This window comes from Pinus tabuliformis, chromosome 6 (genome assembly GCF_031772625.1).
Source record: "Pinus tabuliformis cultivar Carrire ecotype Pingquan chromosome 6, CPIR1, whole genome shotgun sequence".
In the NCBI taxonomy this organism is placed as follows: domain Eukaryota; kingdom Viridiplantae; phylum Streptophyta; class Pinopsida; order Pinales; family Pinaceae; genus Pinus; species Pinus tabuliformis.
Genome location: NC_142292.1, coordinates 2,072,494,524 through 2,072,521,550, shown reverse-complemented (window position 1 = coordinate 2,072,521,550; position 27,027 = coordinate 2,072,494,524). Strand labels below are relative to the sequence as shown.

The 27,027-nt window shown below is 38.3% G+C and overlaps 2 protein-coding genes across 3 annotated transcripts in view; one reads left to right on the top strand and one right to left on the bottom strand.

Moving 5' to 3' along the window:
• The first annotated feature begins 3,465 nt into the window (after positions 1-3,465).
• Positions 3,466-27,027, top strand: part of LOC149267539 (proline-rich receptor-like protein kinase PERK10) — an 83,786-nt gene continuing 60,224 nt past the window's right edge. Inside the window, exons 1-6 of the mRNA XM_089433336.1 lie at positions 3,466-5,081; positions 5,435-5,893; positions 5,997-6,083; positions 6,175-6,245; positions 6,354-6,430; positions 6,551-6,698. Coding sequence (XP_089289462.1) covers positions 4,157-5,081; positions 5,435-5,893; positions 5,997-6,083; positions 6,175-6,245; positions 6,354-6,430; positions 6,551-6,698 — 1,767 coding nt within the window. The 5' untranslated portion in view covers positions 3,466-4,156. The remainder of the gene's footprint in view (positions 5,082-5,434; positions 5,894-5,996; positions 6,084-6,174; positions 6,246-6,353; positions 6,431-6,550; positions 6,699-27,027) is intronic.
• On the bottom strand, positions 22,339-25,343 carry LOC149267540 (anamorsin homolog 1-like). Of its 2 annotated transcripts, XM_089433335.1 has the most exons (7): positions 25,112-25,343; positions 24,900-24,975; positions 24,716-24,801; positions 23,635-23,830; positions 23,332-23,468; positions 22,789-22,871; positions 22,339-22,674 (listed from the first exon to the last, which is right to left on the bottom strand). In XM_089433335.1, the coding sequence occupies exons 3-7, from the start codon at positions 24,773-24,775 to the stop codon at positions 22,650-22,652; spliced, it is 501 nt and encodes a 166-aa protein (XP_089289461.1). In that variant the 5' UTR covers positions 24,776-24,801; positions 24,900-24,975; positions 25,112-25,343; the 3' UTR covers positions 22,339-22,649. The 2 variants fall into 2 exon arrangements, with proteins under 2 accessions (XP_089289461.1, XP_089289460.1); XM_089433334.1 differs by having other exon boundaries at positions 24,900-25,343.

Genomic DNA, 27,027 nt, shown 5'->3' with positions numbered 1-27,027 from the left:
CATATTGTTCTTTCATCCAACATTGGGGCTGGTCTTGGCCTAGGCTCAACCTAGTTCAAAATAAATAAATAAATGTCAGTAAAACACATTTATAAATATTAACATCAGCCTCGTGGATGTTAAAACATTTTCTTTCTTTCTTATATTAATACTATATTATATTAAATGTGAATAAAGCACCTTTATAAATATTGACATCAACATCATATTATTGTAATAAGTGAAATAATTATTAATAAGGTGTGGTAAGTAAAATATATTCTAAATTTTAGTATATTATAATAGGGTTATAACGTCAATGTAAAACAACCATATTAAATCTTCATTAAGGTGTGGTAAGTAGAACATTTCTTTGAATCTTGAAATAAATTAAGGTTACAACCTTGGTATAAGTTAATCTTATCACATTAGAATTAAGGTGTGGTAGGTAGAATACAACATTAAAAATCACAATGAATTTGAGTCACATTATTGGTTAACTATAACTTAAATTTGGCAATTGAGAGGATGCCACAACTTACTACCTATGAATAAAATAATGACTACAACACAACAACAAAGTCCTTTAACAAAGAAAGTTGGAAAACCACACAACAAATAACATGTTTCATCACTACCATTTATAAAAAGTTTGAACCATAACCATGTTCCATGTGCCTTGCATAGTTACTAGAAAACTTCAACTTGTGTCATTTGAATGGGTGAAAGATACATTCTACAAAGTTAATATGAACCTCAAGCATATAGAGGGTTGATCCTATTTTTGAACAACTAATGAGCATGAAAACAAACCAACTTCATTTACGAACTCATTGTGGAAGTCATTGTTAAACATTGTTCCAATAAAATAAACCCAAGCTATGCATTAGAGGTGCCTGGACTCTTTTTTTAAATTAACTAGAGGAATCAACAATTGCGTCATTCTTGTACTTGTGTGACACATGGTCGATCGCGACCACTACTGTTATAACCCTTAGGTGGTCCACGTCGTCCCCCAACACGTGGGCACATGTAAGCATTCAGGGGATTTAAACATGAGATATTATAGTCATATTTACTTTACATTTTCACAGGCTTGTCAAGTGAGGTCCCCCAAGGGAAGTTGAAGTGCCTGAAATCTTCTCTTAATGCTTCAACAACTATTTCTGCACTCTCCCTAGCCATCAACATGCATTCTTGTATATGCAAGTGAAATCCTATCAAAGTTTGGGGCAATTATTGCTTGCATGAGTTTCTCAGGTTCCCTCTTACCTCATTCCTATGACCTTATTTATTCAACCAAAGACTCCAACTATGATCTTAGAGTAATGGATGCATGGACACCTCTATTTAGTTTTTTGAGAAATAATATTATACTTCAAGGTGAGGGGTTATATTGGATAACATGAATATTCTTTTACTTAGTTGTCAAGGTTAGGGGGTCTTTATTCTATTTGATCTCAGGCTTTTGTGATCTATATTTATTTTTGTAGTTAGCTATCACATAAATCACATCAACAATGTTTGATGGTCAATGTTTCAAACCTACTAATGAGGTTCATCTTCAGGACCAAGGTGAAAAAACCAATCTATCAATAAGATTAAATTACAGTAAGATGCATCAAGTATAAGATTTAGCCGTTAGAATAGTAATAATATTTTAACAATAACGACTAGCTTTTAGTCAAGAAATTATAACTAATTTAATCAATGTAAGAGAAATTATTAAGTTAATAGATTTTCAAATTAATTATTAATTATTATTAAATAAATTTTAATTAAAAATAATATTAACTACTATATAATAAATTATAACATTTTCTTCAATAGGTAAGAAATTATTAATATATATATATAATTAATTAATTAATTAATTAACTAAATTCTTAATTTATAAATTATTAAATTATAGGTTAAAAGAAGGGAACACAATTGTTTATATTAATTTAACATATATAAAATAATATTTATACTAAATAAATAAATAAATAAAAAGTAATTAATAAAAATCACAAAGAAAACGTAGGAACCAAACTATTGCTCAATTTCCAACCAACATCTCTATTGAGATTTTTGTCCTGCTTCTCAATTTCAATGGTCTCTCTCAACTTCAAAGGGTGGAAATTATCAATCCTTGCAATGACTATGGAATCTTCAATGCAGACATGGTGCTTTGTTTTCTCCGCATGTTCAACAATAATTGAGGAGCGAGAATGATTATGCTTGATGTCTGCTGCATGCTCTTGAATCCTCAGATTAATGGAGCGTCTAGTTTCTCCAATGTAGGGAATCCCACATAAGTAGGGGATTGAATAAGCCCCTTTCATGTCCTTAGGATTCACATGGTCCTTAAAGTCCTCTTAAGCTTGTCCCATACCTCATCCTTTTTGATATGATAGACCATAACGAGAATGAAATCGTAATAAATGGTTTAATATTTCTTTAAACTCATTTTTTTAAATTGGAATGAGAACTTTGTGAGAATCAATAACTTCGAAAGATCAACTGCCACTGTTACACTAGATACAACTATTTCATAAATGCCAGAAGGGGGCCAATTATGACATGTCTTCAAAGACTAAAATCCACGTAGCTAGGAAAACAAATTGTTCACCAAATCTCTCAAGCTAAGATCCTTTGACAAAAAAGAGGACATGGGGGAGGGGGGGAGAGAGATTTGATCCACTTATGTGCGCACGGTTCACAAAACTATTTACTATGGTCTCTCTAGGTGCAACCACACGTTAAACCACTATCTCAAGGTGCCCACATGGCTCCAAGGAAGCCTTCATGTGGATTGAACCTTGCCCAATGGTGAAAAACTCCTTGCTTTCCACCACTAGATCTAACCCCTTGGACCAATACTTCATTAAACTTAGTGATAAATTAAAGCAACATGATTAATTATTCTTCGCTCTTTTGTTTCATGAATAAGTGGTTCAATCTCTATAATTGTTTTGGTGTAATCTCATTACTATGTCATAATTCACTCATCGACAAATGTTAAAAAAACTAGATAACTATGGTGAAATCTAATTGTTCTATGTCTTTGTAATCATATGATATAAATTTTTTGTGAAATCACTATTTTTTGTTACTTGAAATGCTTTTTTTAATGTAGAAACAAATTTGAAACCTTGAAAAGATTTTCTAAACACTCAATTTTTATAAATTTAACAACTCAAATCTACCATTTTAATAACAAAAATTTTATACCTATTTTTTATCCATATTATTATATAAAATTAAACAACGAAGTAAATGAATTAGACATCTTAATCTCACATTCTCATATAGTGACACTAACTTTCTCATTTAATCACTGTTCAATTTCTAATTATATTAATGTTCACCTCATGTAATACGAATTACTTGGTTTACTAATTCTTTATGTGATGCTCGTGTCATGATGAGAATTATAAAATAATGTTCGCTTAAAGTAAAACGAATTCCACGCAGTGCACCAAATGCTCCTTTTGATTCTCCTGTCATGATGTTTATCATTAAATAGTTACAGCATGGTCAAAGCAAACCTTTAGGTGGAAAAATTGGAGATCAAAGGGAACAACGCATCCTTTTTGGATTGAGGACCATGTACTTTGGATCAATTAGTGCGACTCATGAATGGTAGATGACGGTGGAAGAATCTACATGGCCTCTCTCTGCACAGGTCAAACAATTTCCAAGTCCTATAATTTAGCAAAGGAGCATTAATGGCCTTAGTTTTTCCTTTTTTGAATTGAAGCCAAAGAAGGTTGAGAAAATGGCTCAGAAAATGCTTTCACTTTTACAAGAAGGAAGTGACTTTTACTTTAGATTGTGCTCCCCCAACTACTACAACTATGGCACCACCAACTTCTTCTGTCAGTTGCCATTGCATTCAGGCATCAGGTTTTTGCTTCAGTGCGCATGTTGCTCGGTTGGTGCTTTTCAGGAACCAACAGTATAGTACAATGATGAATTTTTTGGTACATACGCCAAGTATGATAGTTCTCACGACGGCACAACACAGTCTGCAATGCGACTCAAGCACACAGAATTTACAGATACTCTATCTGCACAAACAAGTTCTGGTATGCTGTAATATTATGTCTTCCTGTCCAGCAAATTTCCATCAAATAAAATATCATTCAGTATCTGAAAATTGTATTGCAAGATAGTAACACAACAATACAGAATGCATTCCAGCGCCCCAGCCCCCTTTCCATCTCCATATACTGCCTCATCTCCAAGGCTTAGGAATCATGTACATGGATCACAGTCCCATTCACCACCCACCCACATAGAGATAAATCAAACAGATCCACGACCACCATCAACTTCTGCTTCTCTGAAATCACATTCTCGTCCATCGACATCTCCTTTGCCTTCAGAGTCATCATCTTCTTTGCCTTCAAAGTCATCATCTTCAGGTACGCCCAATATTGCAATACCACCTTCTGTTACACCCATTTCTTCTGCCTCCCCTCTTGCAGTTGCACCAATATCTTCCACTTCACCCCCTTCTCGCAACCCGTCCTCCCCTTCACCTATTTCCCAACCCTCCTCTTCACGGCCTCCCATAATTGGCCCTTCACATTCTTCATTACCACCACCACCAGTCCCTTCTCTATCAGTTCCACCTAGCATCGTCCCGCCTACCCCTGTAAAAGCACCATCTCCCCTTCCCCATGTGCAGATTACATCCCCTCTCCCAGCTGTTCCGAGACCTCATGCTTCGTCGAAACCTCCTACTCCATCTACCATTTTTAGGCATCCACGCCCATCTGCTTCATCTATCCCTGATTCCCCAGTTCAAACACCTCATCATATTCCCTTTGCCAGACCTTTTATACCACCCCCAAAGCCTTTGTTTCCATCCTCAAAACCCTCTTCAGGATTGTCTTCTCCACCAGCGGAGCCTTCAGTGAAATCTACACCAAAATCAGATAAGCCCCCTGGTGGCATTCGTTCTGGCCCTGCAATCTTTGCACTAGCGGTTGCTGGTATAATAATTTTTTCTGTGATTGGTTTCATAATCTGGTCCATAAAGAGGAAGAGGAGAATTCACCATGGAGATAATTACTTTTGGCTTTTTTCCGGAAGCTCCTCTTATAAAGCAGGTATCTTTTCAATGCTTTTAACAGCTAGTTCTAAAAAACTTTAATTCTAATTATTGATTCTCGTATTTCTGGTGCTCATTTTGGTACGTTCAGTAGAGTAATTTTGTCTTAAATAATTCTGTGCATGGTCATGATATGCATAATCAAGAGATGTAGGCAATCTAAAATATTCCTTACAAGTTTGAATAACATGGACACATGTGATATATTTTATGCACAAGGTTTTGGATTCAGAAGGCTATTCCAATCTTATTGAGTTGATTTCTTCTATATGTATATAATATATATGCATCTATGGACCCAGTCTAAATAGCTAACTGAGCTGGCCAATGAATGACTTTTGTCCTTTACAGGTCAATCTTCAAGCAGACCGTCCCAACCACCCCAAACTCCAGTTAGAGATTATCAAAATGGCTATGAGGGTTACATCAATTCTATTGCGGAAGGCACACTTGGTGTCCCACAGATCATGAATGCCTCATCGAGGTATGGGTGGGGCAATTTGAAATTCGTTTTCAGCTATGAACAATTGGCAATAGCAACAAATGGGTTCTCTACTGAAAATCAATTAGCAGAAGGTGGTTTTGGTTGGGTATACAGAGGGCAGCTACCAGATGGACAAGTGGTTGCAGTAAAACAACTCAAAGTGGGAGGTGGACAAGGGGAACTTGAGTTTCAAGCTGAAGTGGAGATCATTGGTAGGGTCCATCATCGGAATCTGGTTTCTCTTGTTGGATATTGCATTACTGATAGTCGGCGACTTCTTATTTATGAATATGTTCCGAATGGGAGCCTTGAACAACATCTCCATGGTAGGGATGACTTCATTGGTACTGACCCAACGTCCTCCTATTGATGCCTGGCATTTGATATACATATTATTTTATTCTCTTTCTTGTGTTTTAACCTCTTTAGGAAAAGGAAGACCTGTAATGGATTGGGCAACGAGAAGCAAGATTGCTATAGGATCTGCTCGGGGATTGGCTTATCTGCATGAAGATTGTAAGTAATTGCTGTATTCTACGTTATATTATTTTTCACTGCTAAGATGTTTCTTTACATTACTTAGTTTTTCTTCATTTTACTTTCCCAGGCCATCCTCGAATAATTCACCAGGACATCAAGTCATCCAACATTCTGCTGGATAACAATTTTGAAGCACGGGTAGTAAATCTTTGATGATGTTGACCACGTCCCAAGATAGTAAAATCATAAACTAAGTTTTTTGAATTATAGACCAGTATCTTATGTGTCACACCCTTGATTTGACAGGTTTCAGATTTTGGGCTTGCAAAATTAGCACATGATACATATACCCATGGGACAACACGTGTCGTGGGAAAATTTGGGTAGGTTATTTACGTAGTGTTTTCTTGGTATGCTCTCTTTGAAATATTTAACCTAAACTTGCTCCAGTTTCTAGTCAGGGGAGCAGTTTGAAATTTCTCAACATGGGTTTCAATGTTCAGGTATTTGGCCCCAGAAGATGTATCAAGTGGGAAACTCACTGAAAGGTCTGATGTATACTCCTTTGGGGTACTATTGTTGGAACTTGTGACGGGGAGAAGACCTTTTGATACATCTCAGCCTGTTGGCAATGAGAGCTTGGTTGACTGGGTATCACTCAATTCTTCATCTCTAGTTCTAAAATTTCATTTTAAATAGATGACACCATTTGAACTAATGCTACCTAATATTATGCTTATTGTAACATTAATTGATGCCATGAATGATATTGTAGAGAAAAACTTTGTTAAGTATATTATTTGCTGAAATAAAACTTTTGTAAGAAATTTCAGAATAAAATGCTGATTATATACAAATCCGTCATGCAAACTATATCAAAATTGAATAATCTTAATGTTTTCGATGGACAATGTTTGTCCTTTGACAAAGATGAAATCCTCTCTCCCAGGTGCTGAACATTTTAATGGATATGTATCGTCTTAATAAATTTCAACCTGGAATAATGCTTGGGTACTATTTGAGCAGAGCCCTCTTCAAACAGTGAGTATGAAACACAAAAGTGAAGTCTAAATTGGGTCTTTGAAGATGTACGTTAGCTTAGTAAAGGATTGGAACGAGCAAATCATGACATATGCACTGCCACACTTATGAACAAGGAGAAAGATTAGGGTTTGGTAGTTGGCATAGAGAACAGGACCAATAAGTTGAAGAAAATAACTTCTTTTGCTATGGATAAGTCTTTATCGGGATTTGCACACACAATTGCAGATTCACACAACAACAAATTGGAAAAGAGAATGGTTTGAACTGAACCATATATTTTCTAAAGAGTCTTTACCATAGTCTCATTGAGAGTGGATGTTTGTTTCACATTCCTAACATTTAATTAGTGATGACTTTAATATTATGACAACTTAACTTTATGCTAGTGTATATTATTTCATGACTTTATTAAAACCTAAAGTACTCCTAACTCTAAACCTCCCAAGTACATGATATGGTCATCATAGCATATATTTTAATAACCTCCCTTAATGGTAATGATAAACACAGCTGTTGTCCCAAAACGTAACCAACTTATCTGGACCAACAAGTTGTAGAAGATGCCCATGGCTTGCCTGTGAGTAATGCTACTGATTAACAATAAACTATGATTCTCAACTCCACATCCCACTGACTTCTCAACGTATCATGTAACAAACTGACAAACTTGTATCAAACATTGTTGATATCAAGTCATCAACCATTTAATCATCCACTAACTCATTAGTTCCATTGAAGTCATTGACAACAAAAAATTAAGCCCATCTACCACTGATGCAGAACTTGGTTTGTCCTTCTATAAATGCACTACATCTTGGTAGCATAATAGATTTATTCTGAAACACTAGGCCTTTTGGGCCTGCCTGAAAATTTTAAAGCCCTAGATGATTGTTGTCCTATATTTATCTGTTTAAATAAATGCGATCCAAACTTATTTAATCACAGAAATAAATATTTCTGAACATGCAACAATCACATGTATAGCTAAAAACGAACAACAGAGGCATAAACACGATACACTTATAATTACACCCAGAAATCAGCTTTTCGTCAAGTATTCCAAGCTTACAGGGAAACCTTCACAAGCTGTCAAACTAACATCTGTACAATATACACAAATCAAATCTGCACTTACTGAGATGAATCTGCCTACTGGACAACTAAGAATCTGCTTTCTTTTGCCTGTTTTTTACCTTGGCTTCTCTCTTGTGCTTTGAATCTGCACAACTGATCTCTCTTGATCTCTTGAGTCTTCTTGGTGTTCAAATTGTGTGTACCAACTTTTCTCATCTTGTCCTATTTTATTCTTTGAGAGAGATAACTAATCTCCTCAATGCTAACAACTAATCTCCCAAATCATAGCAACTAATTTCCCAAATCTTAGCGACTCATTTCCTTAATTTCAACAACTGTGAAAATTTGCTTGAAATGCAACAACTGGAAATTATTCTTCTAACTGATAAATTTGTTATTCAATTTATTTTGTTTACAGCAAAATAACGAATAATTCATACTGCAATTTCTTCACAAATAAAACATTGCGGAAAATAAAATATTGGAAACTGAGAAACATATACTACACACAATAAAATTGACAGTTATTTTTGGACAAATGTCATTGGAAAAACCCAATGTGGGAAAACCAGTGCAACAGATGAGAGTTTTATTATTATAACAACAACAAATCTGAGTACAAAATCTGGATGCCGAAACTGACAATCCACAACAAGATAATTTGGCCAAAATTATTAGAGAGAATTTTCTCTCTCCTCAAGCAATCTCGGCACAACTTAGCTTCAAAAACTAACTGTTCTAGAACCTCTGCGCAGGCCTCTGCATTGCCTTTGCGCAACCAATTTCTTGCACTCCTAAAACTTGCCTCTGATCAAGTCGTTTTGCCTGCTCCTGACTCTAGAAGCGATTCTCCGACCCTCTGAAAACTTTCCCGGTTTCTGGAAGCTGAATCGATCTCCTCTCCAGCAAAATCGAGTTGCCTCTATGAAGCTGCTTGCGCAGTCCTTGGGCAGCCTCCTAAGGAATAACTCGACCTCCTGCTGTTGACTCTCTGGAGCTAGAAATCTCCTCCGGATATGCTGTCTCTGCTCCCTCTTACTCCCATGCCCCTTATGGCTCAAACTCTTCTTCCTTGTTGCTGCTGGATAACTTGATCTACTAAGGAACTCGCTCTTCATGTGTGTTCTTCTCTAACCCCGTTGACCTCCTCTTATAATCTCCAATTGGATCACCAACGACCATGATTAAGTCGATCCATGTGAGTTGTTTCTAGAGAATTCTCACCTTTCTCAATTAATTCCCATTAATTAATCGATTTCCCTAAGTTAGACTTGGGCATTTTTTTTAATTATCAATCAATTAATTTAATTGAACTGTCTGTAGGTGGACTTTCCAAAACTGATTTATGGGTTCTGGAGATCTCATGTGTTTTAGCCTCTCCACAAAGTTTGAGACTAGAACACCATCCGATGCTACAAAAATTAACACTCCCTCTTAGCGAGGAAGGTGTTCTCTCCCATAGCATCCTCCATACACGTTGTTGATCACTGACAACTATGACTATTGCCACTACCCACCATCTATTGCACAACTCTGATGTGTCTGCTACTCTGTAGCTAAATCACCCTGCATCTACTGTACCACTGTACTGCCCCCAACTCTGCATCTGCGCTATAACTGATCTCACACTGTTGCTACTGCAACTACTGCAACTGAAATCCTAAATACTGAATCAACTGTATCTATGGCTTGCAATTGTCTCCTGAGTTGCTAACTACTACCAGTCTCTACATTGTCCACTGAGTCTGTCTGCACTGCAACTGCACTGTGCTCCTCAGCATCTCTGACTGCAACTAGTACAACAATTGTTCCTCAAGGACTGACTGCACCATCTGACACTTGTTTAATTGCTACTGAACACTGTGGGCCCTTGTAGCAAGGCTATATATCCTAGAGGAAGTACTTGTCCGATCCTACCCTCAAGATATCCTGCCCAACTCTGTGCAACTCTGGAATTCAGAGCTCAATGTCTCCCCACCTCTCTCCTAGAGGTATAGTTGCATACAAAGCGAAGTCTTCCTCCAACCTGGAGGACAACTGATCTATCTTTGTTGAAGCTGCTGCCTGCCCTTGCATCTCCTTCTTGTCCTTCTTCCTTTGAGGACACTGAGTATTGTAGTGACCAAACTCACCACACTTGAATCACTTAACCTTCAACAGATCCTTCTTCTTCTTCTCACCTCCCTGCGAGCCTTGTCCCTGACTGAGACCTTCTTTACCTTATTCTTTGATGCAAGGATTACATTCTCCTCCTCCTTCACAGTGTTTGATCCTTTGTTGCTGCCACTGAGACTATGCTTAACTAGAGCAAGTCACATCTCCTTTGTTAAACACAAACGGAATGTGGACAACAGATAGGATAAAATGTGAGTTGCATTTACTATACAAATGATATACATTTATAATACATTCTAATGACCCTTGGTTTCCATATTCCAAGTGGTCTCTTGGACTCCATTGACTATTCACATTCCACACCAACCCTTAGTGGATTAGGTGTCCAACATTCCCTCCTTAATCCAAAGGGGTATATATGAGTCCAAGAAGAGAGCTATAATACAAAAATACAATATCGCATGACAACAATAAGTTGAATGTGCTCTCACAAATGAAGATATAAGGTGAGAGAACTCGAGGTCTTAACCAGTGGTGGTTTAAGGATGACCACCAACATAGGAATGCATAGTGCAGTACCTAGAACTCTTCCAAGTTTGGCTAGAAGTTGAAGTCTTCTGCTAGAGGAAGTGCTCCCAATTTTTGTAAAAAAAGGAGACCTTTGGGTCTCAACCTAGAACGCTTCGTGCGATTCTTGGAACTCTTCCACATCTGGTAAGATGTTGAAGTCTTCTGCTAGAGGAAGTGCTCCTTAATGCTTTGAAGAAGAAGACCTTCAACTTGGAAAAAGGGAGGTCTTCAACCTGCGAAAAAAAGGGAGAACCTCAACCTGAAAAGGGAGGTCTCAACCTGTGGTGGTTTAAGGAAGACCACTATTGATTTGAGGTAGCAACGAATGTGCTCTAAGCCTCAAATTTTGCAGGGAGGCTTGGGCACATGCATTCCAAAAAACCCAGAAACCGTTTTGGGAAATTCCACCCAGAGACGATTGTAATAAAATAATTAATATTTTCAATGGAGTTCCTAAGTCTAAATTTAGGAAAATTAAAATATTAATGGGTATTAATCTAATTGTGGATGAACCTTCTAGATAAAGACAAAGATCAAGTCAAAATGATCTGAGCCTTTGATTATGAGTTAATCTAGGCCGTTGGTTGTCCAACAAGAAGATATTAGAAGTGGCTTGAGGGTCATTTGGAAATACACCAAGAGAGATCAAGAAATCGATTTTTTGAAGTGAGAAGTTTTCAGGAGGAAAATTCGATTGAGGAGATTTCTTGCAGCAGAGGGGTGGGAATAGATTCCAGAGAGAGAGTGATTTTCTCAGCCGGAGAATCATCAACAGAGACAGGCAGAGAGTAATCCGGTAGTGGCAGCGTTGAGCCAGAGGGGCTGACACAGAGCCACGCAAAGGCAGCGCAAAAGCCAGTGAGGAGTCCAAAATATGCAGAGGAATTCGAATTTCAGAAGCCGAGAGTTGGGGTGTGAGACTGGGAGGCAGAAATCGAATCTCCTAAGCAACAAATTGACCAACCAGAGAAGTGACGCAGTCCCCAGAGAGCTTGACGCTGGGCTGATGCAAACACTGCGCAGAGGCAGCCAGAAAAGTCGGGGAGGCAATCAGTCTGGGGCTGGATCAGCCAGGTTTTCTAGTGATAGTGTGAGGTAACCTCACAATTCTTTCCGCCAATATTTCTCTTTGTAACTGAATAACCCTGTGAGGTATTCAAAGATCTATTCAAAATTTGCCACTGCTTAATAATAATAAAACCCTCATAGCTGTTGCACTGGTTTTTCCGCATTGGGTTTTTCGGGGACACTTGTCTAAAAATAACAGTGTCCTGTGTTTATATTTCCTTGCTCAGTTTCTATGTTTCAGAATCATCTTTAATTTGGTGTAGGCTGCTTCAGTGATTTACTTCAATATTTCATAAAGAAATTTGAAATAAGTTTGTAATGTAATTTACAATCTAGGGGAAGTAGATTCAGTTGGTTGCAGTAGGATTCCTGAGATTGTTAGATCTATGAATTTTCACAACTACCAACCAAAGGCATGCTCAAGGGCTTCTGTGTCTCTGGCTACAACTTTGAATCTGGGTAGAGCCGTCTCTAGCTATAGGCTCAGGTAACAGGTTCAGGTTGTGGGTCAGGCTTGCTTGGTTTATCTTTGAAACTTCTGTATTCAAGTAGCCTCCTGTAAGATACAAGGTGAGAAGATGAAGAGATCTCAACTGCAAGACTTTTCAATATTCAAGAACGAATCTTGTTGTATGAGAAAAATATCTTCTTGGCTGTTGAAGCCCATTGCCAAGAAGCGATCCATCCAAGGTGATTTTTTTTTCTTGCAGGAGGCTTGTTTCTGAAGCATTTGTTTGAATGATGATTGTGCTGACCACAATGCTCACACAGATGAAGATCAAAATAATGATCTTTCACATGGCCAACTCTATCACAATGTTGGCATTTCACAATCTGTTGTTGTGGAGGAGGAGTAGGAACAAGTGAAGATGAACCGTCTTGAATAAATCCAACACTCTGAAATTTGATTGGCTTGGAATAGTCCGGAGTATGAAAGAACACATCCTTGTCATATCCAAGACCAGTTATGTGTTTGTTATTGACAAGCTCTTCCCAAGGTCTGATGATGGACTTAAGAATTGCAGGCTGAATTTCTGCTTCTGCATGCAAATCTGCTCCCGCAGTGGGTACTGGATCTGAACCAACCTCTACTTCACTGATTTGATTACTTTCTGGCAGCTGATGGGAGTCTATCTTGAACTCAAACAAAGGATTGTTCTGAACAAAAACCAGTTCAGAATGATACTTACATTATTGTAACTCATCTCGTTGTAGCTGTGATTCGAGCTACAAAAACTCAATTTTCTCTTGTGCATTTTACAAACAAGTTCTAATATCAGACAAAGTATCCTTGCTGATTTTAACCATCTCATCAACAGTGGAATGAATGAGGGTATTCAACATCTTGAATGCATCATCAAGTCTGGTCATCTTCTTAACAACTTAAGACAAGTGTTAGCTTTGACCATAAATGAACTTGTAAAGACAAATAGTTGCAAATGCTAGATCACTGCAATTGAGTAGCGTGATATGAACAAAATAGTGAAAAATTCTCTCAATGGTGAATCAAGTGAATTTCATAAGCTGCTCCCAACACCTATACCATAAATGGAATGGGCAACCAGGGACTTATATCCTTGCTCTATACAGTGAAAGAGGAATTTGGAAAAATCCATGGTTAATGCAAATATTTATAAAAAGATTTAGGATGCATTTGATGCCTCTTCAACATGCCAATTCATCATTATGGAAATATTTGAAAAATGATGGTAGGCCCACCAATATAATCGATGGTTCTATATAACAAGTACTTCAAAAACATTTCCACGTTGCATATATATTTAAGCTCAACGTTGTATCAATTTGAGCCCAATCATTGTCTCTCAAAACAAAGCTATGTATAAATCTCTTCAATGCGCATCCAACGCATCAACCAATGAACCAAATTCATGCACCATTGACATTTGGTGATCACTTCACCACATTTACGACCTTCGAAGCATTCACCATAAAAATCAAATGCTACGAGGAGACATGGGCTTGACAATGCAAATGAGAACCATGACAGTTGATGGGACAACCAACGATCTTTAATACACGGTTATTGAAGGTAGGTTCAAACATGCAACAATTCTCCAACAATCAATATATACAGAGTTTAGACACATTGCAATGATATAACTCACTTCATAGAATACACACAGGGAATACACCAACGAACATATACTTCACCGCAACCGACAACAACTCTATGTTATACGCAACGGATCTTCAATGGGCAAGCCTCACTGCTTCATACAGGCCAAACTGTTTGTATCCCTTTGACCTCCAGATCTTCGCGCAGGCAACATAAGAGACAACACACAATACAATGTCTCATACAATATCTCCTTAAAGGCATAGGAAGGAGCTTTCAAAACAACAATACAATGCGCAGAGAATGAACGTGGCTTTCAACATGCTTCAAACAATAATTCAATGTAGGTTCATAATTCTCACTGTCCATCACCCTTTTGCAGTTGAGACAAGCGTGGATTTTGTGCGAGTGAAGTTATCTAGATAAATTAACATACAAAGCTTTGTTATTCGAAAGATCGAGAGGTCTGTCTGTCTTTATGGAGTAGTAGGAAGTTTCGCAATTCCAAAATTCTTGAGGCCAATGCATAGTCACATATTATTGACTTCTATCACTATTGCAATACAATCTTACCATTTATTTTTGTGCGCCTTAAGGATGAGCATTGAGACTTAGTGCGGTGGTTGTGAAGGGAAGAAATGCATGGATGAGGGAACTGCTACTTCCCCAACAAAGAAGCATTAGGATTCCAAGGCGAGAGATAATGAGTCTCTATGTTGACAAGTCCACAAAAAAAGACGTAGATTCCAAAGACGATGTTGTTTGGTTTAGAAATGATTTGAGAATTTAGACAACGATGTATTGTACCGAGCTTGAAATTACCGAACACAGGCTATGTAATGGATAGGACACAGAGAATAGACTAGCAATGCAACAATGAAGTGTTATGAGAGACCCTGGTAATGCACACTGATTGTTTGACAGAGTTTGGTAACATGGAGCGTAGAATGACAGGTCAGTAGCCATAGAATGGCAAAAGCGACGGATACAAAGAATTGAATAATCACTTTGCTACTTAAGGAAGAGCGTCGAGGCCAGCGGAAAAGCACAAAACTAGTGGTCACACAATTTGAAGGCCACAAAAATAGTGGCTCTGATTTTGAGCAGGGAAGGAGATCGCCCACTTTGATACCATGTTAAACACACATGGAATGTGGACAATAGATAGGATAAAATGTGAGTTGCATTTACTATACAGATGATATACATTTATAATACATTCTAATGACCCTTGGTGTCGATATTCCAAGTGGACTCTTGGACTCCATTGACTGTTCACATTCCACACCAACCCTTAGCAGATTAGGTGTCCAACATCCTTCCTGCGTGAAATCCGACCATAAACGATCCCATCTAGGTAGAGTATCTTGTCTAGTAATACCTTGGACGAAGGTAGTCCACTTCTCAGAGAAACCATTGATGGCTATGTTACCCACCATTTTTGTGGGTAATATCCATAGGAGAATTTTTTTCTCCAAGATGATCCTCAACCGGCAACCAATAGTCCCTTGCAGACATCAACTAGCTCATTGTGCCATTTCTCCGCCACTTTAGCCAACCATGTGGTCCCTCGCCCATTTGCCAGGATCGTACATTTGAAGGTGAGCCTCCCGAATCTAAAGGTATGACTTGTCATTTTGAAATTGAGTATTGTAGTTTGCTTATCATGGACACTTATGGACATGGATTAATGGGGGGATTCAGCAGAAAGAATGGGCTAGGTCTGTGCTTCTGTCCCCTAGACCCCTTTTAGGAATTAACCTTGGATTCTAGTCTCGTGGGATCTCTTTTATTGACCATTTGGTTTCAAGGATGGTATTTCACGAGAAACCCCAATTTTGGTTGCGTAGTCTTGTTCCCTTATCCGCTCATATTACACTTTTTACATTCATTATTATCCCATCCATTATTTTTCCCGCCTGGGTCCACATTCCTCTATCGGGTCCACATAGGGTTAGCTCACCCCTTCCCCTTGCCCACACCTTGGGCCATGGCTTGGAATGAAGCCCGAAGGTTGATGCAGCTAAAAAGAAAGTTAAAAGCATATATGATCACATTCAACGAGAAAAGCGCCAAAATACAAAAGATGGCCGGGGCAAAAAAACATTTAGCAGGTGGGCAAAAGCCAATACATGAGCTCAACGCCATCATCATGGCCATCACCCTGGTTCCAACAGGTTCTATGAGCCTTCTTCATCATATAGGAACCCATGATTGTCCCAACCCTTGGTGGGCGATGAACCGCCCCACCTTAAAGGGGGGAATTCATTGCTATATCTTATACATCATGCTCTAACCCCTTGAGCCCCGAGCAGTTAATCAAAGAAAATCATAAAAAGGCAAAAGACATATAAATAAGGGTGGAAAAATCAAGGTCGGGGCACCTCATGTAGCACGATTACTTCCTCCTACACCTTGTAAACCCAAGTGTGGGCTTCCCTCTTATTAGCTACCCTTGTGCCCCAGCATGTGACCCATGTGACCCATGGCTGCCCCTTCTCATGCCCTACCTCATTCACCTATCCGCCACATGCCACCACCTTTTGACGAATGTACCTTGATTATATTATACCCTTAAGAAGCATAAACCACCTAATAGGGTACTTGGTTAACCCCATTGGGAGTTTTTAGGAGACATTGGAACATCCCGAAGCCCATTATGGAAGGGCAGGCTATTATGAAGTCCCCACCTGTGGTCCATGATTAGGTAAGCTCATTTGCTCGATTTCTCTAATGACTTGTTGTATTAGAAGCCTAGGGGATGCATTGGTTCTTATGTAGGATTGCAGATGATTTCCATTTGGGGTTTGGTCTCCCTATAGGGGTCTTAATCCTCCAGAGGGCTCCATTGGCACATATAGGGTGAGCGTTGAGAGCCATGGGCTTCTACAACAACATATTGCACTTCATGGATCCCCACAACTATTTAGAGATTGCTCGTGGTTCACTTATTGGATGAGGAGGATGCACCTGATCCATCATGCCCAACTGGCCTCAGATCTACACCATACACTTGGCAGATGATCCAGGAGTTCTACGATGATGTGGCATCTCCTACATTATCATCCTAGCCCTTGAGGGCAACCTACAGGCATCTTCAATTTGTTTGGAGACTCATGATGACACTTTTGTGCACTCACAGTCATTTGGAGCACCATAGGTTATTACAAGGGGCCAACCCCTTTTCCATTGCTTTTGAGGGTCCTATTCTTCATTGTGGCACCCATGGATCTCATTAGGCTTCTAAGAGGGCCCTACGACATGCATAGATTATTATTTGACCTCTTGAGAGGCTTACTTTTCATTTGTGAGCTAGTTTGGTGGGTTTGTCAGCAAAAGGTTGTATTATTAGCACATTATTTTATTTTTGGGGCTTATGTAGGCCAAGGAGGCTAATTCGAACTCCTTAGATGTGTATAAATACAAGTGAGGTGAGATCATTTCTCATTATCACTTTGGATTGGATCTCTCTCTTCTTTAGAGAATTTCACACTTTTTGCGGAGGATGAATTTTGATGTATGGTTATTGGTTTATCTTCTCTTGGAGCTTCGTTATTGTCATTTGTGAATGGTTGGATATACTCTACTGCACTGTAAGTACGAAATTGTTGATGCTATTTTTGTTACTTTGTCATATATGCTGGATGGGATTTTCGTTGTTTTAAGGCTAATTGCTGCATGCAAATTGTTGCTTAATATTGTGGGATTGTCTCTATCATAACATTCTCTCCATGCATTGGCCCTTGTAGTATGAGCGAAATCTCCTAGAGGTAAAATTTGACCTTGACAAGCCATTCCTCTTGTGCATTTGAAGTATAAAAGCGACAAGATTGCTTTCACTTGACTTAGAGGGTTTGTGAAGTAATTTTAAGGCCTCCTTGACTGGAAACCAAGAAATCCTACACATAATCAACATAGACTCCATTCTCCCAAGTACTAAGGCACTGATTTACCAAGGGTGGTCACCAAAACTCATATTCTTTCACACTCTCCCAAGTCTAGCCACAATGGGGTGCCTAGGGCATCCATTTCCCGACAATTTAGCCATTGAAAAAGTTCGATCTCCTAGGGTCTCCTACGTTGGCCTCTCTTTTAGCCCTCGTCTAGATTTGAAGATATTACTACGGTGGAGTTGGGAGAAAAGCCAAGCCCTAGCTCCGGGACCAAAACTTGCCCTGCCATCCCCAACGCTAGCACTTCCCAGGGTCAAAACTACATCATTGAGTCAAATACTTTCTTTGGTCCTTCCCACCTTGTCTAGGGTAAGAAAATAATTGATTATTTCATACTTTCCTAATGCCCTAGATCAGGTCCACTTGGCCCCGTGTGGTACCGCTGCTTCAAAGGACTATTCTTCAAGAACCATTCGGGATACCAACTTTAACAAGGATTTAGGGTGTGGGAAACTCCTTTTAAAGTCTATTCTCATACACCTAACCCCTAAAATCCTCTTCCTTTCCCTAGAAGCACATAGTACCTTGCTTAGAAAGCAAGCAAGTCCCATTCTTCAAAAGCTTCTCGGAAAGGGTCTGAGTCACTCATGTCCATTGACTTATCATTCTTTGGTGACTCCATACATATCGGGTCTCCTCCCATCAGTGAAAGTCCGTAAATAGAAGGGAGCCTTAGTTGAGGTGACAGTGGGCTAAGACTCCATTTGTTGCCCTTGGCCTAGCATTTACCCTTTAGGGTTTCCCCTTAGGCCTCTTGCTAGTTTGAGTGGTAACAGTCTACACATTTCGGATATCTTGAATCCTGCGTCTTGTGGAGTCTCACCTACGACAAACAACTCATTTCGGATATCTTGAATCCTTGTAAAGTATGGAGTAACTCCTTCTCTCTTTTGTATCCTAGTGGTTCTCAGCGTCTCCTTCAGGGACAAATTTCGGTTCTTAGAAGGATTATGATATAGTGTTGTGAGGCCATCCCACATTTCTTTGGCCATATTTTTGGCCACTAAGTGTGAGACTATATGATCCCGAACTCCATCAAGGATCAACCGCTTCATCTTGGCAATTTCCTTTCTGTAATTCTCGCTGTTGTGGATCTGTAGGTATGACTATAACTGTCTTTGTGTAATCCTTCAGACCATGCTCATCTAGCAGAAAGCGCATCCTGACCTTCCAAATAATGTAGTTGGAAGCACCATCCAATCTATCTTGATCACGGAGTCCTGCTGAGGCCATCTCTACAAACTCACAACTGGGTTATAAACATGAATCTCCTCCTTTCTTGCTCGGCTTCTAGCACTCCCTCCTGGAATGCGCAAATCTGCTTGCTGCTTCTACTACCGGCAACTGGAAAATTCAGATTTCCTCCAATAGCTTGGATCTGGAAACCGTCTGAGAAAATCCCTCAGTGTGTGTAATTTCTCTTCCACTCGACACTAATCTGCTATTGCAATCACTGCTACAAGTTATCTATGCCCAGATCAAGAATTTGCTCTGCGAAAATACTAATCTGCTCACCTCTGCCTGTTGGAATAACTTCCTGGATAAATCGACCCTTCTTGCACTCCGTAACTGGAAATTCGACCCCCGGTTTAGCAATTTGCACTACCTGCCTAGGCCCTATGCGGACCTAGAAATCAATATGTTAGACTCTCTCTCAACCTGAACAATTTCCTCCTTTCGCAACTGAGCTACCTATCTGATCAACTTGCTCTGATACCACGTGAAAATTTGCTTGAAATGCAACAACTTGAAATTATTCTTCTAACTAATAAAACTAGCAATTGTCCCAAAAGGTACAAAGAGAGGCCGATAGGATTATTAAATCGGAATTGTTGAATTTTTCTAGAAGAGATGTTGGTTCAAGCCTAACGAATGAGCAATTTGAGTTGGCTAAAGGCTCTCTAATTGTTTTTTATTATGGTAAAATTATATTGATAATTCATTGGTTTTACTTTACTTTCAAAAGCTTGAAGGAATTTGAAAAGCAAGTATAGAATTGCTTTGTGGGATTTGATCCCAAAATCATTGCTTTGTAAATACATACTCAATGAAATGTTAATTGGTTGAAACCCTGCAAATGTTTGATATAAGAAAATAAGCCGAAAAGGTTGAAAGGCTTAATTGGTTTGTGGAAAACCTTGTTTTGTTGGCCTGGATCATTGTGCAATTACTTTTCTTTAGATGTTTTGTTTATATCTATATTACAAAGAACACATTGAATGTCTTATTTCATTTTAGAGTAAGTTAATTACCCAAAATCAAAAAACCTCTATAGATGGCCAAGCATATACGAAGCTTGCTAGTGACCAAGGCAATAACCACCATGACTATCCCCTACCAATATATTTCATTGAAAACCATAATTGTATATTGCCTTTAGAAAGTCAAAACATAATATTACAAAACATATTGATATATTGCTATTAAAAAGTTGATTCCATTAGAAACCATGATATTATCGGATGCCTCGGATCCATCAAGACTGAGGCTGAATTTGTTGATCGTAAGGGCTGTATTCCACAGCCTCCAACCCACAACGTTGACAGCTGAGTCAACAGTCCCAACGAATTGGGCCAAGATTTCAATTCTGCGCAATCACAAACCCACAACTTCTTCAAGCTGCTCAAGTGACCTAGAGAACAGGGCAGCATTTCCAACAAAGCATTTCCCAAAGAAAATTCTTCCAAACTGCTTAGGTTTCCAATATCCTAACAATTCTTTTTATGTAATTCTGAATTTTCTAATTTTTTTAATATAATTATCTGATCATTAACTTGCAATTTCTAAATCTGTTCACATAATTTTCAATTACTAAAATGATTAATTTGTCAATCAAGTGAATTACAAAAATCTACTTTTTAATCTAAAAGGATTTCTTATTGATATTGAAAAGTTTTAAAACAAAACTAATGCATTGCTTATTATGCCCTTTGGTTATTAACTTATTCTTTGTAAAACCAAAATGATCATTGATAACCCTACCCCTACTAATAAATTTGAGAAGATTGGTTATGCTTTGTATGACCAAAATGATAACCCTACTAATAAATTTGAGAAGATAGGTTATGCTTTGTAAGACCAAAATGATAACTCCACTAATAAATTTGAGAAGGATGAGCAGCAGAACATTGAAACGAGTCATCCGTAAGTTGTAACAAAAGGATTTAGGATTTCCAACCTGCCTAAAACGTTGGGAAGCCTAAACAAAGTTCAACCCGGTTAAGAGGCTGGAAGCCTAGACAAGTTTAGTCAAACCCGTAAGGGTAAAATGACCCTATACACTGAACAAGGGTGTTAACACCCATGCTGGGGAAGAGGCAAAATGAAGCAGTCTCCAGGTCCTCCCTCATGACACATGATGTAATCTACTTATTTTGCAAACTAATATAAGATGTATTCTCTTTCTAGAAATGGAAAATAAACAGATCAAAAGAACAAATCCGGTTGAGAAGATTGGTTATGCTTTGTATGACCAAAATGATAACCCTACTAATAAATTTGAGAAGATAGGTTATGCTTTGTAAGACCAAAATGATAACTCCACTAATAAATTTGAGAAGGACGCTGAGAAGATAGGTTATGCTTTGTAAGACCAAAATGATAACTCCACTAATAAATTTGAGAAGGACGAGCAGCAGAACATTGAAACGAGTCATCCGTAAGTTGTAACAAAAGGATTTAGGATTTCCAACCTGCCTAAAACGTTGGGAAGCCTAAACAAAGTTCAAAGCCTAAACAAAGTTCAACCCGGTTAAGAGGCTGGAAGCCTAGACAAGTTTAGTCAAACCCATAAGGGTAAAATGACCCTATACACTGAACAAGGGTGTTAACACCCATGCTGGGGAAGAGGCAAAATGAAGCAGTCTCCAGGTCCTCCCTCATGACACATGATGTAATCTACTTATTTTGCAAAGTAATATAAGATGTATTCTCTTGCTAGAAATGGAAAATAAACCGATCAAAAGAACAAATCCGGTCTAACTTCATTTGTAAAAGCTACAGTCCTTAAAGGTGTCTCTGCAAGAAAGATATCATGGGATACAATTCACATTTAGGGCAGGGAGAGTCAATTTGTGATTCTATTCAACTTCAACCAAATGGAAGGCAAAAGAAAACCGATCTGGAAACCAATTTATCATCCTTTTGAGAGCTTTCCCCAAATGAATGGTCATGAAAGATTTGCCCAAATGAATGGTTGGGAATGTCTTCAATTAGGTCGATTACTTCTTAACAAATCGTGCGTATAGTTAATACAATAGCCCTTACGTGACTGTTGTAATTGAAAAATCAGCATAAGAAAAGAGCTGGCCAAGCAAATCAAACTTAAACTAAATTTGATAAACAAATATTAAGTACTTTACTCATTTCCTTCAAGGAAGCAATGTTGGGATGCTATAAACATTCCTTCCCTGGCCAGATTCATCATTTCATATGTCATATATAACAGATACAAAAGTAGATAGGTAACACTAACAGTCCTAATAACGCCAGCAATAGTTGTGATTCTCATACACTATATTATAATTTATACCTAGAAATAAGGCTGCACCATTGCTTAATTTAAGCACTCAATGGTTGAAGGGAAATTACATTAGAAATGCTTAAAGGTAAGCAACCCATCACTTGGATGGCACGGAATGATTGAGGGTTTATGACTAATTGTTAACTCTTCAAAGCACTACTTTGCTCACATATCAACAGTCAAGAGTGTGCCAGGAAGAGATACCTGCAATTTTTGTAAAAGCATTTTAGTCAAATGGAGGAATTGATATGTCAGAACAAACTTGTTAAAAATAGAAGGCACAATAGATGGAAAACAATATGTATGTGGTATATATACCTTTTAAGTTTTCCCCAAGTTTGAAAGGAGATAAGTCCTTTGTAGGGGCAACTACTGCACCTGAATGCATCCCCGAGTCCACACTAACAAAATCAAGACATCCATTATATCAGAAAAATGAGCAAATATTATATTACATTTTGATTCCTACAGTATGTGACCTTGTTCACAGTTTGGAATATAAAATAGGGTAACTGTAATATAGTATACGCTGCAGATCCCAGCAGCCAAGATTCTCCTTCAAAGATGGAGATGGAACTCAAGTTTTCATTAAAAAACACAGCTGTGTATATTAAGAGAGAGACCTAAAGGAAGTTTGTTCAATCAAAAGTTTAACAGATATCAACGCAGCATTCTGTTCTTTTATACAGAACAATTATACTCGTAAACAGTAACTAAAAGAACAAATTAGAAATACCATAATGGTGAAAAGGTTATATAAATTGGCAACCTTTCTCCACAAAATAGGGATGGCAATTTGCAAATACTTCTTCCCGAGAAAGAAATGAAATAAGAGAAAAAGATTAAAAAGAATCAGCATACATTTCCACACGCAGATTGTGGGTTATTCAACTGTTCTGCAGTCAGGCCCAACTTCGTTTGTTTCTCTTCCAACTCAGCTCGGCCACAGGTACAATTTTTGCAGGCTTTTCTTTTCGTACTAACTTCATAGTCATTGGCTGCACAACAAAACAAATTACAAAATATGGATTGAAAGAATAGATGGGAAAAGTGACCAAGCTGATCAAGTTTGTAACGTTATTAAAGAGGATTCTATCATATATATTCCTTTCCAATGGATAAACTGCAAACCAACATTAACAGCCACCAGCCCCTGTTACTAACCAGAGGGCAATGAAGATCTTTTCGAATCCTCTTCAGAAAGAAGGCTTTCTTCATCTATCAGATCCTCCAAATCATCATTCATGTTTAGCTTTACGCCCAACGGGTCAGATTTAGGCAAACGCTCTTGTTTCTGCACAGCTTTATTTTTTAGGGAAAACGATGATCCAGTTTCCCAAGTGGGCTTTTGTGCTCTCAACTGCAATGAGGAATGCATGAAAGGGAACAACTGTCAAAGATATGGCTATAACTATCACAAATTCCAAATGCACACAAAATCATGCAAGGATATTCTGGATCTAACTGTTCCAATGTTTGTCTTAATAACAGGAAAAACTAAAACTCATAAATGAGATAGACTACCCAGCAGACCGATTTTACTCTACAGAAGAAGTATTTATCAGAAATTGTTAAACTAAAGGAAAAAGTAAACCACCCCTTGGGGATTATCAACTAAAAAACCTTCTAAGCAGTTATATTTCATTCAAAAATCTATTTAGCATGTTTTACAAAGAGGCACACATATTGTACTGTAATCACAATACTGGAAATATTAAATAACAATTATCTATCTTAAGATAAACAGAATATAAGCAATATAGTTTTCGCCTTGAGTCGGAACTACAATAAACAGTGAACTTACTACCATATAAACAAGAGGAATGGCATGCCCAACATGCAAGATTTAATTGCAGGACTGTTTCAAACCAAGTGTTTAGCCATAAAATACCAAAATGCATATATGTATCCTACAAGTAACCTGTGCAACCAACAGTACAGGAAAAGGATAACGTCAAACCTATTTACTAATTACATTCTCGGCAATAGAAAACTCAGTGGAGAATATAACCACTGTAAATTATGAAGAGAAATTTTAACACTGTAATTCCATGAATTACATAAATGGATCTTAACAAAAACGAAAACAAAACAACTGACTTTGGTTCCGGCTAGAGCTAAAATGCTCAACATCCATAATAATTTAAAAACCCTCAAGTCGACAGAGAAAAGACGCTCTTCTCGAACAACCATAACATAATTTAATAATAAGTAAGCTTAGAGGAAACATAGCCACAAGAATGACCTGGTTCACTTCCGGGGTAAGGAGAAATTGTTGCCGCCACGGTTGCACTGTGGAAGCCATCGACAGTATAGACCTGTAGCTTTCCCCTGCAAAGAAGGGGAAAAGTAAGTTGTATACGATGATGAGCATGCAAAACAAAAGACCTATGATAACAGAAACATCATATATTCAACAAGGGCCTTACCTGCGAGGGTTACCGTGTAGTGGGCGATAATGTTGAAAAACTTTCCAGGAAGACCTTACGGTTCTGTTGACTGAACCTAAGATCCAAGTGAAATTGGGAAAGATTTATCCAAGACAGATAAACAAAATTCCTGGTGAAAACCTCAGAGAGAGGATTTGTAACACTGAAGGAGGGTTTGCAACGGCTTCTAAGTCCGAGGAGGAAAAAGATACCTGTGGTGTGCTAGTGTAGGTTTCACCTCGAGCACCAGAAGAGCGAGGTTGCAGAACGCCAACGGCCAAGGAAGAAATGAGAGGCATGTTTCGGAGTTGGGGAGAGGTGCAGGGATCTCTTGAAAGGTGCAGGGATCGACCCTGGCAAGCGTAACAGGAAGAGCGAAATGTCAAAACTGAGAGTTCATATGCGCCATTACTACTGGAGCTTATGAATGCTGAAGCTTCCGAACAAAACTCACGAATTTCTCAAACTCCAACTAAAAATTAAGTAACCGCAGAACCGCCTTCATGAATATCCATGAATACACGACGAGCGACGAGCAAGGAGGGCATATTCCCCGCATAGCCAACATATGACCGCTAGCTTTCAGAATTCTGCGGATAAAGGTTTGGGTGGTTAGAGGGTTTATGCCCGCTCTATGCCAGACGCCAGGTGTCAGCCTGGGAAACAAAGGGACGACGAAAGTCCCTTTCAAAGGAAGGCCTATCGGCCTAATTATTATTCAGTTTATTTTGTTTACGACAAAATAACGAATAATTCACATTTCAATTTCTTCACAAATAAAACACTGCGGAAAATAAAATGTTAGAAACTGAAAAATAGAGCACACACAATAAAATTAACACAGTTATTTTTGGACAATTGTCCCTAGAAAAACCCAATGTGGGAAAACCAATGCAACAGATAAGGGTTTTATTACTATAGCAGCAACAAATTTGAGCACAAAATTTGGATGCCCAAACTGGCAATCCATAGCAAGATAATCTGGCCAAAATTATTAGAGAGAAATTTATCTCTCACATCAAGCAATCCCGAGACAACTTAGCTTCATAAACTGGCTCTTTTGGAACCCCTGAGCAGGCCTCTGTGTAGCTTGTAACTCTTACTACTGAAAACTGCCTCTGATCGAGTCATTCTGTTTGCTACTGACTCTGGAAGCAATTCTCTGGCCCTCTGGAAATTTTTCTTAGCTTCTGGAAGCTGAATCGACCTCCTCTCCAGCAAAACCGAACTGCCTCTATGAAGTTGCTTGTGTAGTCCCTGTGCAACCTCCTGAGGAATAAATCGACCTCTTGCTGCTGACTCTCTGGAACTGGAAATCTCCTCCAAATATGTTGTCTCTGCCCCCTCTTACTCCCACGTCCCTTCTGGCTCGGACTCTTCTTCCTTGCTGTTGCTGGATAACTCGATCTGCCAAGGAACTCGCTTTTTATGTGTTTTTCTCCAACCCCATCGACCTCCTCTTATAATCTCTAGTTGGATCACCAATGGCCACGATTAAGTCCTTATCGATGGCTGAGATCATCTCTAAGTCAATCCATGTGAGTTTATAGAGAATTCTCACATTTCTCAATTAATTCCCATTAATTAATCGATTTCCCTAAGTTAGACTTAGGCATTTTTTTAATTATTGATCAATTAATTTATTGAGCTGTCTCTAGGTGGAATTTCTAGAAACGATTTTTGAGTTTTGGAGATCTCGTGTGTTTTAGCTTCACCACAAAGTTTGAGACTAGAACACCATCCGATGCTACAAAAATTAACAACTACCTTATTTCAATAATGAGGTGTGTGACTAAGATTAGAACAAATTTAACACACTAATATTCTAGATTTCTAGAATATTTCATTTATATTTCTAAGAATAAAATAGGAAATTTGAATTCTATTTATATTTATTTAAGTGAAATACAAGATGGTATTATTTCCCACTTTTACTAAGTGGTTACAAAAAGTTGTCTACAAATACTTTTCACATGTTCACACCTAATTGTGCAAGAAGCTCTTACTTGAGATATATTTGTCAACACTCCCTCTTAGTGAGGAATTAATTTTGCACCAATCCAAGTTTGTGTTTGAATGCTTCAAACTTCCCTTTTTCGAAGGGCTTGGTCAAAATATCAACTATCTA